We start from the raw sequence: 14,892 nt of genomic DNA, 5'->3' as shown, positions 1-14,892 counted from the left end.
TTGGGCTTCCCTCGGCTGCTTGGGGTGTGGGGGGTCAGGGCAGGAATACAATAGGCCTGGGCCGCCTCCTGCCACTGGTTTGTCTGGGGATGATGGACCTGGACAGCCTTCTGCTGGATAATGGATGGGAGGCTCCAGGCTTCTATGTTATGCCTCAATCCTAGGTGCCCAGCCAGACTGCTTCCTTTTCCTACCATTCAGAGTCCTATAATTGTCTGCTGTATTATCTCCTCATTTTTTTATTATTTAAAAAAATTTGGGGGGGTGGCTCAGTTGGTTAAGCATCTGACATCAGCTCAGGTCATGATCTCATGGTTCGTGGGTTTGAGCCTGGAGCCTGTTTCAGATTCTGTGTCTCCCTCTCTCTCTCTGCCCCATCCCCACTCATGCTCTGTCTCTCTCTGTCTCAAAAATAAATAAACTATAAAAAAATTAAATAAAAGTTATATTAGTTGGATGTACAGGAAGAGATGAGTTCATCTCCTCTTCAACCAGAAGTCTCTGGTGTTATTTTTTAATTTTACTTACATAACTCTTTCTTCAATATATTTTTACAACAACTTTCTTAAGGTATAATTCACATACCACACAATTCACAGTTAAAATGTACAATTTAGTGGTTTGTAGTCTATGCAGAGGGTAGTGAAACCCTCACCACTCAATTTTGGAACATCATCATCCCCAAAGAAAGCCCATACCCATTAGAAGTCTGTCCCCCTTCCTGCCCGCCCCCTCAAGGCCCCAACAACCACTGATATACTTTCTGTGTCTATAGATTAGCCCATTGTTGACATTTCATGTAAATAGAATCATTCAATACACGGCCTGTGGGCATCTTTTCTTTGCGAAATGTTTTCAAGATTCATCCATGTAGTACATTTCAGTACTTCATTCCTTTGTTCCAATTGTGGGTACGTAACATTTTATCTGTCTATTCATGCCCATTTGGTTTATTTTCATTTACTATTATGAATAACACTGCTATGAATCTTCTGTACAGGTTTCTGTGTGGACATGTGTTTTCATTTCTCCTGTGTGTATGGCCAGGAGTGGAATGTCTGGGTCATATGGTAACTCTCTGTTTAGCGTTTTGAGAAACTCTGTCCAACTGTCTTCCAAAGCAGATGTACCTTTTTACATCCCTTCCAGCAACATGTTATGGTTAGTTTCTCCACATTCTCACCAACACTTGCTATTTTCTGACTTTCCTTTTTTTAGTTTTTAATTTTAGAGAGAAAGAGAGAGTGCATGTCTGAGTGGGGGAGAGGAGCAGAGGGAGAGAGAGAGAATCCCAAGCAGGCTCCATGCTCAGTGTGGAGCCCAACACAGGGCTCAATCCCATGACCATGAAATCATGACCTTAGTTGAAACCAAGAGTTGGACGCTTAACCAACTGAGCTATCTAGATGCCCCATTATCTGACTTTTTGATTCCAGCCATCCTAGTGAGTATGAAGTGGTATCTCTTTGTGGTTTTGATTTGCATGTCCCAAATGACCAATGATGCTGAACGCTTTTTCAGTTGCTTATTGGTTGTTTGTGTATCTTCTTTGAAGGAGTGTCTATCAAGTATTCAAGTCCTTTATCCATTTTTATTTGGTTGTTTGATTTTTATTTTTTATTTTTTTTGGTTGTTGAGGACTTCGGCTTTTATTTTGAGAGAGATGAGGAGCCACTGGAACGTTCTAAGCACAGAAGTGGCAGTATCACTTGGGCTGCTGTGTAGAGAAAAAGCATACAGGTTCACAGGTGAAACAGACACTGCTCAAGATACTGAGATATTCCAGGTGTGAGATAATAGTGAGTGGCCCTGGCGTAGTAACAGAGGAAGTCGTGACACAGGGCTGGTTCCAGATACACTGTGAAGGGGGAGGTGACAAGATTTGCTGATGGATCAGATGGGCCCAGTAAAGCAGTGCCTCTCACGCAGGAAACATGCGGTTACCGTTTACTGAGAAGGTGGATTAGTATCCTGTGGCTGCCATAACAAAGCGCCAAAAACTGGGTGACTTAAAATAACAGAACTGTGTTGTCTCATAGATTAGAGGCCAGCCCTCCCTCTGAAACCTGCAGGGCAGGATCCTCCCAGCCTCTTCCGGCTTCTCAGCTTCTCGGCTGAGTCCTGGCGCTCCTCGGGCTTACAGCTCCATCCCTCCCATCTCTGCCTTAGTCCACGTGGCCTTCTGGTGGCCGGTGGCCAAATTTCCCTCTTCCCATATCAACACCAGTCATTGAATAGGGACCCACCCCAGTGACCTCACCTTACCTTGATCATCTATAGAGAGCCCATTTCCACACAAGTCCCCATGCACAGCTCCTGGGGTTAGGGTGTCACCATATCTTTGGGAGGACACAATTCAACCCATAGGAGATGTGGAAGGCAACAGAGAAGTTTGGGGATGAGGTCCGGGAGCTGGGTCTCAGGCGTCTTGAGTTTGGGATGTCTACTAGACATCGTAGAGGGATGCCGAGGGGCAGCCAGATATAGGAGCCGTCAAAGTATTAATTTCAAAAATTTACAGATATGACTCTACAGGTCTAAAATGAGAATGTGTCAGACATTTATTCAAGTCTTTAATGAGGCACCCAGAATGATGATAAGGCTAGTTCAAGAGACTGTGGTTGAAGACAAGCTTGCTTGTCTAATTAGATTCGCTAAACTCGCTAATTTAGATTAAAAACTGATTAATGTTCTATAGTGCCGTAAAACTGCAGCCTCTCCTAGTTGTCATCTTTTTCCCCAGACAGAAATAATTTCTGTCACTTGGGACTGGGCAAAATTTATTTGTATTGCCATCAGACAGGGATCATTTTACCTAGTTGTCTGTTTTCTCCAAGATAAAGTCTACCTTCAATGAGTTGTAAAAAAAAAAAAAAAAAATCACAATCAATAGTGAAAAAGATGGACACTCTAGAGAATAAAAAAAAAAATCCCCTTGGCAGGTCTGTCAGCCTCCCACCAAAGGACCCACCAGCATTCTTTTACCCATTCTTAAGTTTTGGAAAATTTTTATTAGCTCCTCCTTATGATGATAAATTCTCTACGTAGGTTATTCTTGACCACACAAAACTGGTCTTCCTGTGTTTGGACCTGATTCATCTTCACAGGTGCTGTAAGAAGTGGTAATTAACATGCACAAGCCTCCTTGTTGGGCTGGTGCATCTAAGTCATGGTGCTACCCAGGGATCAAGGCCAGAAAATCAACTTCTGTTTGGAGATGTCATCATTAGGAATGTGAGGTGGAGCCTCTATTATGCCGGAGATTTTCTCTCATTTGCTCTTTTATTCCTAGGTTAGGAAACTGAGCCAAACTAATCTCCCTCTGATTTGCCTGCAATACCTGTGCAAATAGGTAAGTTCGTACCTTCTCAAAGAGCATGGTGTCTGTCATCGTCCTGTTTTCCTTACTACTTGTACCACTACGAGCTGTTACACTGCAGGACAGGCATCTGAGCAGTGCGGGGCTGAGGGTTCTGTGGGCATTGACCCAACACAGATGCTACAACCTTGTGCCTAAGGTGGGTGGGTCATACTGAATGTGTTCTCAAATATGACACCCACATAAGGCATTGGTGGCGCCTTGTATAATTTTATCTTGGTAAAAAGGACCGATTTCTATGGAAACTATGCGAATAAGTAAATTTTATTAAAAGAGTCAGTAGAAACTATTTTTCCTGAGTTCTGAAGTGAGACAATACCATTTTAAATATGTTGTGTTTGTTTATGGAAGCACAACCTACCATACAGATAGATTGAGCACAAAGAAAAAGGGTATTATCTGACTTCTGCCAGAAAATAGAATGTTACAAAATAACACCAGTGCCCTCTCCTTGGCTTTTGTTGGGCTCAAGCTTTCAGCTGTATATCTTTTGGAGGTTCATCTAACGGAGGCAGAGTGGGGGCCGGTGGTTGATGTGTCTTGGACCAACTTTCTGGCTGGTACAGCCTCAACACACAGTGGAGGCTGAGCTACGAGGTGAATGCATAGGTTTTCCATTGTTGAAAGAGTTCTGTCGAAAGAGAGGATGGAATGAAATCTGTTGGTTTGGAATTGGAGCTATCGGTATGAATCTTACGGTTTGTTAATAGGTATCAAAAAAGATAAGGAGTTTGTGTGTACATACTTGCCCATATATTTCTTAGCTCACGGTGTTGATTGTAAATGGAATCACACTTTATATTATAGTCCTGAGCTACTCCCACTCAACATTGTGTCTGAGATTCAGCCACATGGCTCCAAGTGGTACAGTTCATTCACCGAAGCCATTGTGTGTTATTCCATTACGTGGACATACATCACTTTATTTTATTGTCCAGGGACATTTAAGGTATTTTTCCTCCCAGTATTAAACAATACTGTTTTGAACATTGATGCACATCTCCCTATGAACAAGTGCAGGTGTCTTTGGCTTACTTTCAGGCATGGAATGTACCTAGAATATATCAGCTTAACCCTCGAGCTGGGAATTGGTGTACACATGTAGCAGCTTGCATTTTCTGAAAATGGCCACAACTTCTCCCATACCTTATGTTCCTTCCTTTTAAAATGGGACTTTGACACTTCTCTCCATAGGAGGTGGAAGTGTCTCATCTCTTAAATCTGGACAGGCTTGGGCAGAAGTGATGCTATGTGACTTCTGGGGCTATGGTATGAAGAGTGATACAGGTCCTACCTGGTTCTCTTAGGATTCTTGCTCTTGGAACTTGGTTATCATGCCACTCAGCCCATGGCCTGAACCAGCCTACTGGCCACGCATGCACCATCTTGGCATGGGCCCTCCAGGGTAGGGATACCCCAGGTAGCTCAGCATGGAGTAGACAAGCTGTGCCTGCTGCATCCTGCCCAAATAGGAGATCTGTGTGCGAGAGGAATGATTATTGTTGTTTTGAGCTATGAAGTTTTGCAGGTGGTTTGTTATGCAGCAATCGATAACTGATACACATATCCAACTTGATTTGGTAATGCCTTATTTTTTTACTAAGGTAATTGTACCACCTGACATTCCAGCCATCTGACATGCATATTTCAGTTGATCTGTCTTCCTGCCATCGCTAGGTTTAGTTTGACTTTAGCATTTGTGCTCATTTGGTGATTTTAGTTTGCCTTTCCAAAATTACTAGCGAGGTTACTACCCCTTCCACATCCTTCTCTGCAAGGAGCCTGATTATGGGTTTCCCCTGTCATTTGATTGGCTTGTCTTTTTATTTAAAAAAAAAATTAAAATAATTAAAAAAAAATTCAAGTAGGGTCCTCACCCAACGTGGCGCTTGAACTCACAATCCTGAGATGAAGAGTTGTACACTCCACTGACAGGGCCAGCCAGGCATCCCTGGTTTGTCTTTTTCTAATTGATTTGAAAGTATTCTTCATATATTCTGGACACTGAATAATTTTTAAGGTATACATGTTGCAAGTATCTTCTAGTTTCTGTTTTTGTCCATCTTCTTTACGGTCTTTTGAGGAACAAGAGTTGTATGATACATACTTTCTATCCTTTTATTTTCAATCTGTATGACTTTTTTAGATGTATTTTTCTGTAAATAGTGTTTAATGATATATGCCATTTTGAGAGCCTCTGTCTTTTAATAGATGAATTTAATGTAGTCATGTTTGTGATTACTTGAATGTTTGAATTTTCTTCTTGTCATCTCATATTTCTTATTTATCATGCATTTATCTTTTTTTTCCTGCTTTTTGTTGATACTGTCAATCTTTGTTCATTTCAGTTCCCCACCAACTTTCCCCTACAAATTCTAAAATACTGTTAACAATATAAGAACTTTGGTGTGCTTTTTCCTTCCTGCTCTCATGTCCCCTTGCCATATGTCATGTTGGGCTCATGTGGAATTTTCTCTCCAGCTGTTCTGCAGATTTCCTCTTAACCATTACAACTGGTTTCTTTGCTGGCGTCCATCTCTTACTCTTGGATACACTTTTCATTTTGCTAGATAGAATCTTTCTTCCAGCACTAAAAAAATTTTTTTTAACATTTTAATTTATTTCTGAGAGACAGAGAGACAGCACAAGCAGGGAAGGTCAGAGAGAGATGAAGACACAGATTCCGAAACAGGCTCCTGGTTCTGATCTGTCAGCACAGAGCCCGACACGGGGCTCGAACCCACGAACTGTGAGATCATGACCTGAGCCGAAGTCAGACGCTTAACTGACTGAGCCACCCAGGAGTCCCCAGCATTTTTTTTAAAAATAGACTTTGTGTGTGGTGAACTTGGATGTTTACAGACTGTAGACACACCTTTATTTTGCTGTCTCACAAATGAGTTTCACTATATACAAATTCTAGGTTCAATTCTCTTAGAATTTTGACAACTGTGTTCCCCTGCTAGTTGACAATCAGATTCAGTCTGATTAAAGAAGATCCTTCTTCTCTGCAGGGTTTTGAGCTACTCTCCTTACCCCTGGAATTCCAGAATGTCACTCTGACATGACTCTGCAGGAGTGTTTTTTCTCCACGTGTCCTGGGCATTACTTCTGTCATTTGAGAAGCCATTCTCCATGTCTGCTCTGCGAGGAGGGCCTGCTGGTTCTCGTCGTCTTCTTCATGAGTCTCTTACTTTTGCTCTGTGTTGTAAGATACTCCAGCTTGGCGGTTTGCATCTGGGTCACCCCAGGTTGAGGACGGGGGACGCAGGCCCCGCTAGCTTGTCCTTCACTACCGGATGCCCCGGCAAGTTTGGATTGTGGAAAGCAGACATCTGTGAAGCAGAGGAGGCGCTCGCAGTTCCTGGGTGCACAGTGTGGTTGGAGGATGTGTCTGGAGGGAGCACTGGCTTCAAGGGGGGAACCCTGGCTGCAACCCTGCCATCCTCTCAGCCCACAGTGGGCGCAGTAGCACAAGCAGCCGGCAGCAGGGAGCAGGTGGGTGCTGGCTCCCACCTCCGACAAGTGGGTGGTCAGGGCCAGCCCACTCTCAGTAAGGCCTCTGGCGGGCCTGCCCTGTGAGGAGGAGACTGCATCCGCTCTAAAGGACCCAGCCCTGGGGGCCAGGCGTCCCTTCTCTTCCTGGAGGGCCTCCCCTGCAGCCACAAGCTGGGGGCACCTGCCAGCTCCTTTCCCCCATGGCCCCAGGTGTCCTTCATGGTTACTGTGCTGACACCAGTCCTCCAAGGAACCCGAGGAGCCGCCTGGGCCTCTCCCTGGACACCTCGGGCTTCCCCTCCCCAACCGGCGCCCCTCAGTNTGAAGCCTCGGTACCGGGGAGGCCGGGTTGTCGGGGAGGCCGGGCTTTGAAGCCTCGGTACCGGGGAGGCCGGGTTGTCGGGGAGGCCGGGCTTTGAAGCCTCGGTACCGGGGAGGCCGGGTTGTCGGGGAGGCCGGGCTTTGAAGCCTCGGTACCGGGGAGGCCGGGTTGTCGGGGAGGCCGGGCTGTTGAAGCCTCGGTACCGGGGAGGCCGGGCGGTTGAGGCCGGGGTGCTGCGGCCCCGGGGTCCGGAGGCCGCCCCGTGCCGGCGGCAGATCGGGACCGGGGAGCGGCCGCGCGTGGGGGCCCGTCTGCCCCAGAGACCGCGTTTAAACGCGACCGGGAGTCATTGTGCCCGAGCGGGTCGCATTATGTAACAGATACACTCGGTTTGTTTTGCCAAGACAGGAAACTTCCTGCAGCGGGGCCGGACTTTAAACGTTTCCTAGCAGAGAGGCCGGGGCCAGCCGCGCGGGCCTGGCCGTTGGGAGTGGGCGGCCGCGGGACCTGGGCAGGCNCAGAGCTCGCTCAGGGCCTCCTGGTCGGAGCAGTGAGTTCCCGAGGTGTGATTTAGCCGAGACACAGCCCCTGTGGGGCACACTTGAGTTTTGACACGAGTCCATCCGCCCGGGAACCTGCCACGCCCATCCAGAACATTTTCATCGCCCCGAAGCTTCACCCCTGCCGGGTGGGCGGTGGAACGGGGCTCGGGGAACCAGGGTGGCAGCCGGAGCCGGGCCCGTGAGGTCGGGCGGTGTCCACACCAGCGGGAGCCGGTGCAGTCCTGTTCCTACTTCGGAGGGAGCAGCGCCTGGACAGTTGAAGTGACTCGTCCCCAGCCAGGCAGGAAACGAACTCATTTGAAAACGTTTGCTGAGCCTTAGCATGCGTCCTTCCTTTCTGGTGGTTGACGGCCTTTCTGGGTGTATTCAGCCGGATCATGGCTGGGAATGCTTGTTTCTTGTCCTTGCTGACCGCCTCCCCGTGGGACTGCTTGTCCCGCTGCCGAAGCGCCCAGTGTGCGTGGAGCCACATGGCCGAGCCGGAGGGTGTGGGGAAGCCAGGAGCCGCGAGTGGTCGGTCGGGCTGTGCCGCTAACTGGCCTCCTTCCCCACCTCAGTTCCATCTTCAGACGCTGGAGCTGCCGTGAGCGGTGTTGGGTGAAGTCCTTGTGCCGAGGGGTCGAGGGGCCCGTTGGGAGAGCATGGGTTTCGGAGGCGGGTTACAGTCAGAGCTACCTGGTACTTTGGCATAGAGAAAATTCCATGTTTGCTTTTAATCTAGTGAGTAACTGGTTGTCACTTCTGCCCCATCCCGGTAATGACCTGCAAAGTCGTCCATCCCTGGGGGCGGTGGGGTCCCCTCCTTGTAGGCTGTGGTGCTGACACCTTGGGGGCTGTATCAGGCCCCTTCCGAAGGCACTGCTGGTGCAGGGCTGGCTGGTGGGCGACTCCAGGGCCCGGGGTCGAGTGGGCACCTGGAGACCCCTGCCATGCAGGTGAGTTGGGTTTCAGCCGACCTCAGTGGTTTCGGGGCTTGTCCTCATGGGGAGCTCCTGTGAAACTTCAGTGTGAGACACGGGTTTGTATTTGACAAAGTCTAGAAGGGTCTGTCGTAAAAAGTACACTTAGGGTTTGCTGGCATTGCCTTTCGGGGCTTATGAAGTGCTCTTTGAGGACTTTTCCAGAAGATCAGCCAGCTGCCATGAGGCTGCGAGTCAGGTTCCTGGGGGGCCAGGTTCCTGGTCTTGGCGGTGGGCCTGGGGCTCCACCATGGAATGTTCGTTTGTAACCCAGTCTCCTAAAATCATTTTGCTTCCTGTTGGTAAAATGTAGTTGTTGGAGGGAGGAGTCAGAGCTCCTCAGCGTTGTTTCCTAAGGTGACACCTTCCTTGGCGGGTGGTGGTCCAGACTCCAGAGTCTTCACCTGAGGGAGACCGAAAATAGACTGTTACTGAGTCAGATGGCGGAGCTCTGAGAGGTGCAAATTCTAAAACTCTGTGGCCAAGATTTCGGGCACCTGAGCCCCCGCTGGCCACCCCGGGGTGGCTCCATGGGCAGCGTGTGGGTCTCAGGGGCAGAGATGCCCTCTGTGGCATATGGCACCTCTGGTCTGGGCGCGCTGTCGGAGGAGGAGGGCACGGCCCGGTGCCACCGTCAAGGCGGCAGCTGAGAAGGCTCCCGGGGATGGGGCAGGCGGGCTGGGCTGTGGGGGTTTCTGTGTGGATCACTCTAGAAGCTGGCTAGGGGCCTCCCTGGGGTGAAGACTGGCCCCAGAGCAGTACGGGGCTCGTTGGTCCCGGCGTGGCCGAGTCGCCCTGAGTCTCCATGCGGGTGTGGAGGGCACGTCGTGGAGAGGAGGGACTGCTGCGCTCTGTGCTCCCACCGTCTGGGCCCCCGGCACCCCCTGCACCCAGCAGGGGTGTTGCGCTGGGGCTGCGGGGGAAGGGCCTGTGAAGGGGAGTGTTGGTCAGGGCCGGAGGCGCCACCGAGCACGCCTGTCTTGTGTCCTCACCTAGGTGCCTGCTGGAGTCCAGCCCTGTGTGTGGGCCTCCCTGGGCGCAGGGCTGGGACCCCTCCCTCGTGCGGGGTGCGATCTTGGTGACCTGGCAGCCGGGTCCAGGGAGGTGCTCGGCGGCGAGCGGTGGGAGTCACAGAGCGGCCCACACGGTCTGGTCCCTTTCAACGGCCCCTCCTCGCTGCTGGGCCGGCCTGTCCTCTGGTCCGGGAGGGGCCTGGTGGGGAAGGGCTGCCGAAGGTCGTTAAACGGTCCTGAGTGCCGGGGTGAGCGAGCTGGGGCTCTGCAGAGAGACGTCGACGGGGAGTTTCGTTCTGATGTAGCGTGAGCTGGCTAGTTAGCCGCGCCCCAGCGTGTCTGGTGGTTTTCTCGTCCCGTGGCTTCTGCAGGAGCTAACTCTGCCTTTACCTCTGTTTTAGGGAGTCAGTACCAAATGAGGAGGAAAGGACGATGTCATCGCGGCGCTGCAGCGAGGCACCCTTCCTCCCCGTGCAGTACTAAGCACTCCCCCACGCGAGAGACCCTGACCTACGCGCAGGCCCAGAGGATGGTGGAGATCGAGATTGAGGGGCGCCTCCACAGGATCAGCATTTTTGATCCCCTGGAGATCATACTAGAAGATGACCTCACCGCTCAAGAAATGAGCGAGTGCAACAGCAATAAAGAGAATCGCGAGAGGCCACCGGTGTGCTTCAGAACTAAGCGCCACAAAAACAACCGAGTCAAAAAGAAAAATGAAGCCCTCCCCAGTGCGCACGGCGCGCTCGCTTCGGCCAGCGCGCTCCCCGAGCCCAAGGTGCGCGTCGTGGAGTACAGCCCGCCCTCCGCGCCCCGGCGGCCCCCGGCCTACTACAAGTTCGTCGAGAAGTCGGCCGAGGAGCTGGACAACGAGGTGGAGTACGACATGGACGAGGAGGACTACGCCTGGCTGGAGATCGTCAACGAGAAGCGCAGGGGCGACTGCGTGTCCGCCGTGCCGCAGAGCGCGTTTGAGTTCCTGATGGACCGCTTCGAGAAGGAGTCGTACTGCGAGAACCAGAAGCAGGGGGAGCAGCAGTCCCTGATCGACGAGGACGCCGTGTGCTGCATCTGCATGGACGGCGAGTGCCAGAACAGCAACGCCATCCTCTTCTGCGACATGTGCAACCTGGCCGTGCACCAGGAGTGCTACGGGGTGCCCTACATCCCCGAGGGCCAGTGGCTGTGCCGCCACTGCCTGCAGTCCCGGGCCCGGCCCGCCGACTGCGTGCTCTGCCCCAACAAGGGAGGTGCCTTCAAAAAGACAGACGACGACCGCTGGGGCCACGTGGTGTGCGCCCTGTGGATCCCGGAGGTGGGCTTTGCCAACACGGTGTTCATCGAGCCCATCGACGGCGTGAGGAACATCCCGCCGGCCCGGTGGAAGCTGACGTGCTACCTCTGTAAGCAGAAGGGCGTGGGCGCCTGCATCCAGTGCCACAAGGCGAACTGCTACACGGCCTTCCACGTGACGTGCGCCCAGAAGGCCGGCCTCTACATGAAGATGGAGCCCGTCAAGGAGCTCACGGGCGGCGCCACCACCTTCTCCGTCAGGAAGACCGCTTACTGTGACGTCCACACGCCCCCGGGCTGTACGCGGAGGCCTCTGAACATTTACGGGGAGGTCGAAATGAAAAACGGTGTCTGTCGAAAAGAGAGCTCCGTCAAAGCGGTCAGGTCCACGTCCAAGGTCAGGAAGAAAGCGAAGAAGGCTAAGAAGACGCTGAGTGAGCCCTGCGCGGCCCTGCCGCCTGTGTGCGCTCCGTACATCCCTCCTCAGAGGTAAGCGCGCCAGCGTGGCGGAGGGGCCCGGAATTGGGGGTGGAGGGCGCGGCGGGGCCGTGGTGGAGGATCCACGTCTTCCGTTTCCAGAGCGCTCTCCTGGTGCCTGCAGCGTGGGGCTCAGGGAGCCCGGGGCCACGCTGGCTGCGGTCGGGTCATTAGGGCCGAGGGCGCAGGGCGCTGCGGGTACGGTTGCCACCTTTGACTTGATAAAATGCTGGGTCTCGCTCTGCCTCCTCACCGAGTTTGGGAACCTAGTAACTTTTATTTTATTTTACTTTATTTTGTTATTTTTTAACGTTTTTAATTTTGAGAGAGAGGCGGAGCGTGAAGGGGGGAGGGCAGAGAGAGAGGGAGACAGAGTCCCAAGCAGACTCCAGGCTCTGAGGTGTCGGCACAGAGACTGACGTGGGGCTTGATCTCACCATCTGGAAGATCGTGACCTGAGCTGAAGTCGGACGTTAAACCGACTGAGCCACCCAGGTGCTCCTTATTGTTATTATTACTTTTTTTTACTGTTGATTATTTCAAAAGAGAGAGAGAGAGGGAGAATGAGAGAGAAAGAGAATCCCAAGCAGGCCCCGCACTGTCCTTGCAGAGCCTGACAACGCAGCTCGATCTCACGGGTCATGAGCCAAAGTGAAGACTCGAAAACTCAACCAACAGAGGCACCCAAGGGCCCCTAGAATCTTGTAGCATTTTGAAATTAATTTGTTGTAAAGTGGAGGAGGGTGAGACAGATGGGTGGAGATCAGAGTGGGGCTGACGGGAGCTTCNGCGCAGGGCGCTGCGGGTACGGTTGCCACCTTTGACTTGATAAAATGCTGGGTCTCGCTCTGCCTCCTCACCGAGTTTGGGAACCTAGTAACTTTTATTTTATTTTACTTTATTTTGTTATTTTTTAACGTTTTTAATTTTGAGAGAGAGGCGGAGCGTGAAGGGGGGAGGGCAGAGAGAGAGGGAGACAGAGTCCCAAGCAGACTCCAGGCTCTGAGGTGTCGGCACAGAGACTGACGTGGGGCTTGATCTCACCATCTGGAAGATCGTGACCTGAGCTGAAGTCGGACGTTAAACCGACTGAGCCACCCAGGTGCTCCTTATTGTTATTATTATTTTTTTTTACTGTTGATTATTTCAAAAGAGAGAGAGGGAGAATGAGAGAGAAAGAGAATCCCAAGCAGGCCCCGCACTGTCCTTGCAGAGCCTGACAACGCAGCTCGATCTCACGGGTCATGAGCCAAAGTGAAGACTCGAAAACTCAACCAACAGAGGCACCCAAGGGCCCCTAGAATCTTGTAGCATTTTGAAATTAATTTGTTGTAAAGTGGAGGAGGGTGAGACAGATGGGTGGAGATCAGAGTGGGGCTGACGGGAGCTTCGAGGTGGGAGGCACTGGTCTCCTTCCTGTTGTGACAGCATTTCTGGGTTTCCTGACCATTTCCTTCTCGGTGTGAACATTGCCTGGCCTGAATATTGCCTGGTCAGTGTAGGGCTCTTCAGCTTAGAGTGATCTGCAGTGGTTGACCGTGGGGTCGGGGGGCGTCTGCAGTGGTTGAGGAACCGTGTGGTGGTGACGGGGGTCTGCGGTGGTCGGAGGGTTCCACAGTGGTGGTGGGAGTCCATGGTTTTCGGNTGGGGTTCCACGGTGGTGGTGGGGGGTTCCGTGGTGGTAGGGTCAGGCCCTGCCTTGTTCTTACACGTGTCATAGGGCCAGTCCCATCCAGCTGTATCCCCTTTGGTCTCTGCACGTCTCCTCTGCTCCTCCTGCTGCTGACTTAGTTTGTTCAGAACGTGAGGTGAGTGAGTGGATTTCAGGCCAGAGCCCGAGTGTGGAGCGCCGAGCCCTCAGTCACCCCTTGAGGTTCGAGGCTGCGGCACACTGCGAGTCGGCGCAGGCGCTTTACCAGCTTCTGGTCAAGGAAGTGAAGCATCGAGGGGATGAGATCTGCTCCCGTGGGCACCTGGTGAGGTACCTGTCATTGTCTGGACCGCGTGTTATTCGGAAGTGAGTCCGTGTGGATCGAATCTGTGTACTTCACACATTGAGTGTATGACGGACTCGCAGGTGTCCTAGCCACTGACAAGTGCAAGGTGCGTTTCCCATACGAACGGTAGCTTTCTGTGTCATGCTTCCCGGTGTCTGTGACGAAAGTGCTAGCACGTTGTGATCGAGCCTCATGATGTGGTTTCTGCGGGGCCTGATTGCGTCAAGCTCCCCGGTCAGGCTGCGGGGTGCAGTGGCACGTGGCCAGTGCCGTCCTGTTTTGTCCCAGGATTCTAGGCGCTTCCTTTGTGTTAAGAACGAGAGGTCTGTTCTCTGTTCCCAAAGTGAAATTTCGTGGAGCCGTGCGTGCTTGTTGTAGAATCCTCGTAAAGTGAGGCAGAAGTGACTGAAAAAACTCGTTCTCTTTATCCGGAGAAAACCATTGTCAAAACCAAGGTGTATCTTGCATATCAGTCACCTCGACTTTTAAAAAGACCATTTCACTGGCATTTCCGCCGGTGGGCAGAGGGCGAGATTCGCACCAAGAGCGTCTGTGGAAGAGCCAGCGGGTTTTCGTGTCGCTGCCATCGCAGTAAATGGAAGGGAAACCGTGTGAGCAAACAAACCGGGAATCCAGGAGTCTGCGGGGCCCGTTGGCTGCGCGGCGCCGTGTGGCCGCCCGCCCCCGACGCCGGACGCCGGGGAGGCGCTGGGGGCTGCCGGGCCGCCTGCAGGAGGAAGCGTTTGCAGTGGGGAAACGCGGGCGCTTGAAGGTCCCGGATGACCGGCCTGACTGACCAACCTCCTGCCTTGGACCTAAATCTTTGAAAGCAGGGGATGCAGCTAATCAGCCACGTACTGAAGGTGTAGTCAGGCCCGTGTTTGTTTTTTCTTTTCCTTATTTAGGAATAAATTTGGTTGGGTTTGGAGTAGAGGTAAGAGACGTGCCTGGGAAAGGTCCGGGGCCTCACTGTCTGGGCTGCCCAGACCCGCTGGGAGGCCGCGGTGTTGGGGCCACGGCACCGTCCTTGGTGGAGCTTGCAGCCACCCTGAGCCAGTTGGTGACCCGTGGCTGGACCACCCTGTGGGTTGTCAGGGCAGGTGCTGGCGTGGCCCAGGCTTTCCGGCCGCTACGCTGATCCTGCAGCCGTGGCCCAAGGTGTGGCTGGTCTGGTGGCCCCGCTCTAGCGCTGTGCAGGAAATCCCACTCCCCTCCCTTTTTTCCCTCCCTTCCAAGAAAAATCAGCGTGTTGACTGTGCTGTTCTAGCTCTTTTTCTGTTCTGAGTGGTGCCTTTTCCTCCAGTAGCCGCTCTTCTGATTCGATCCCTTTCTGGCTCCTCTGTTCCTCGCTGCTTGGCGGGGGAGGGGACCAGTTGAGGCCTGGGAAGGTG

General features: G+C 52.2%; 1 protein-coding gene across 7 annotated transcripts in view; it reads left to right on the top strand.

Moving 5' to 3' along the window:
• Positions 1 to 10,122: 10,122 nt before the first annotated feature.
• The window catches only part of BRD1 (bromodomain containing 1), a 38,746-nt gene continuing 33,976 nt past the window's right edge, over positions 10,123 to 14,892 (top strand). For all 7 annotated transcript variants that reach the window (XR_013333701.1, XM_077758046.1, XM_077758044.1 and 4 more), the window contains exon 1: positions 10,123 to 11,516. Coding sequence is in view for 6 of the 7 variants with exons in the window: in XM_077758046.1 (XP_077614172.1) it covers positions 10,150 to 11,516 (1,367 nt within the window). In the remaining variant the exon portion in view is untranslated. The remainder of the gene's footprint in view (positions 11,517 to 14,892) is intronic.

This window comes from Crocuta crocuta, unplaced genomic scaffold (assembly GCF_008692635.1).
Source record: "Crocuta crocuta isolate KB4526 unplaced genomic scaffold, BGI_CrCroc_1.0 scaffold143, whole genome shotgun sequence".
Classification (NCBI taxonomy): Eukaryota; Metazoa; Chordata; class Mammalia; order Carnivora; family Hyaenidae; genus Crocuta; species Crocuta crocuta.
The sequence above is the reverse complement of the archived record's forward strand: the minus strand, read 5'-3'. Positions and strand labels throughout refer to the sequence as shown.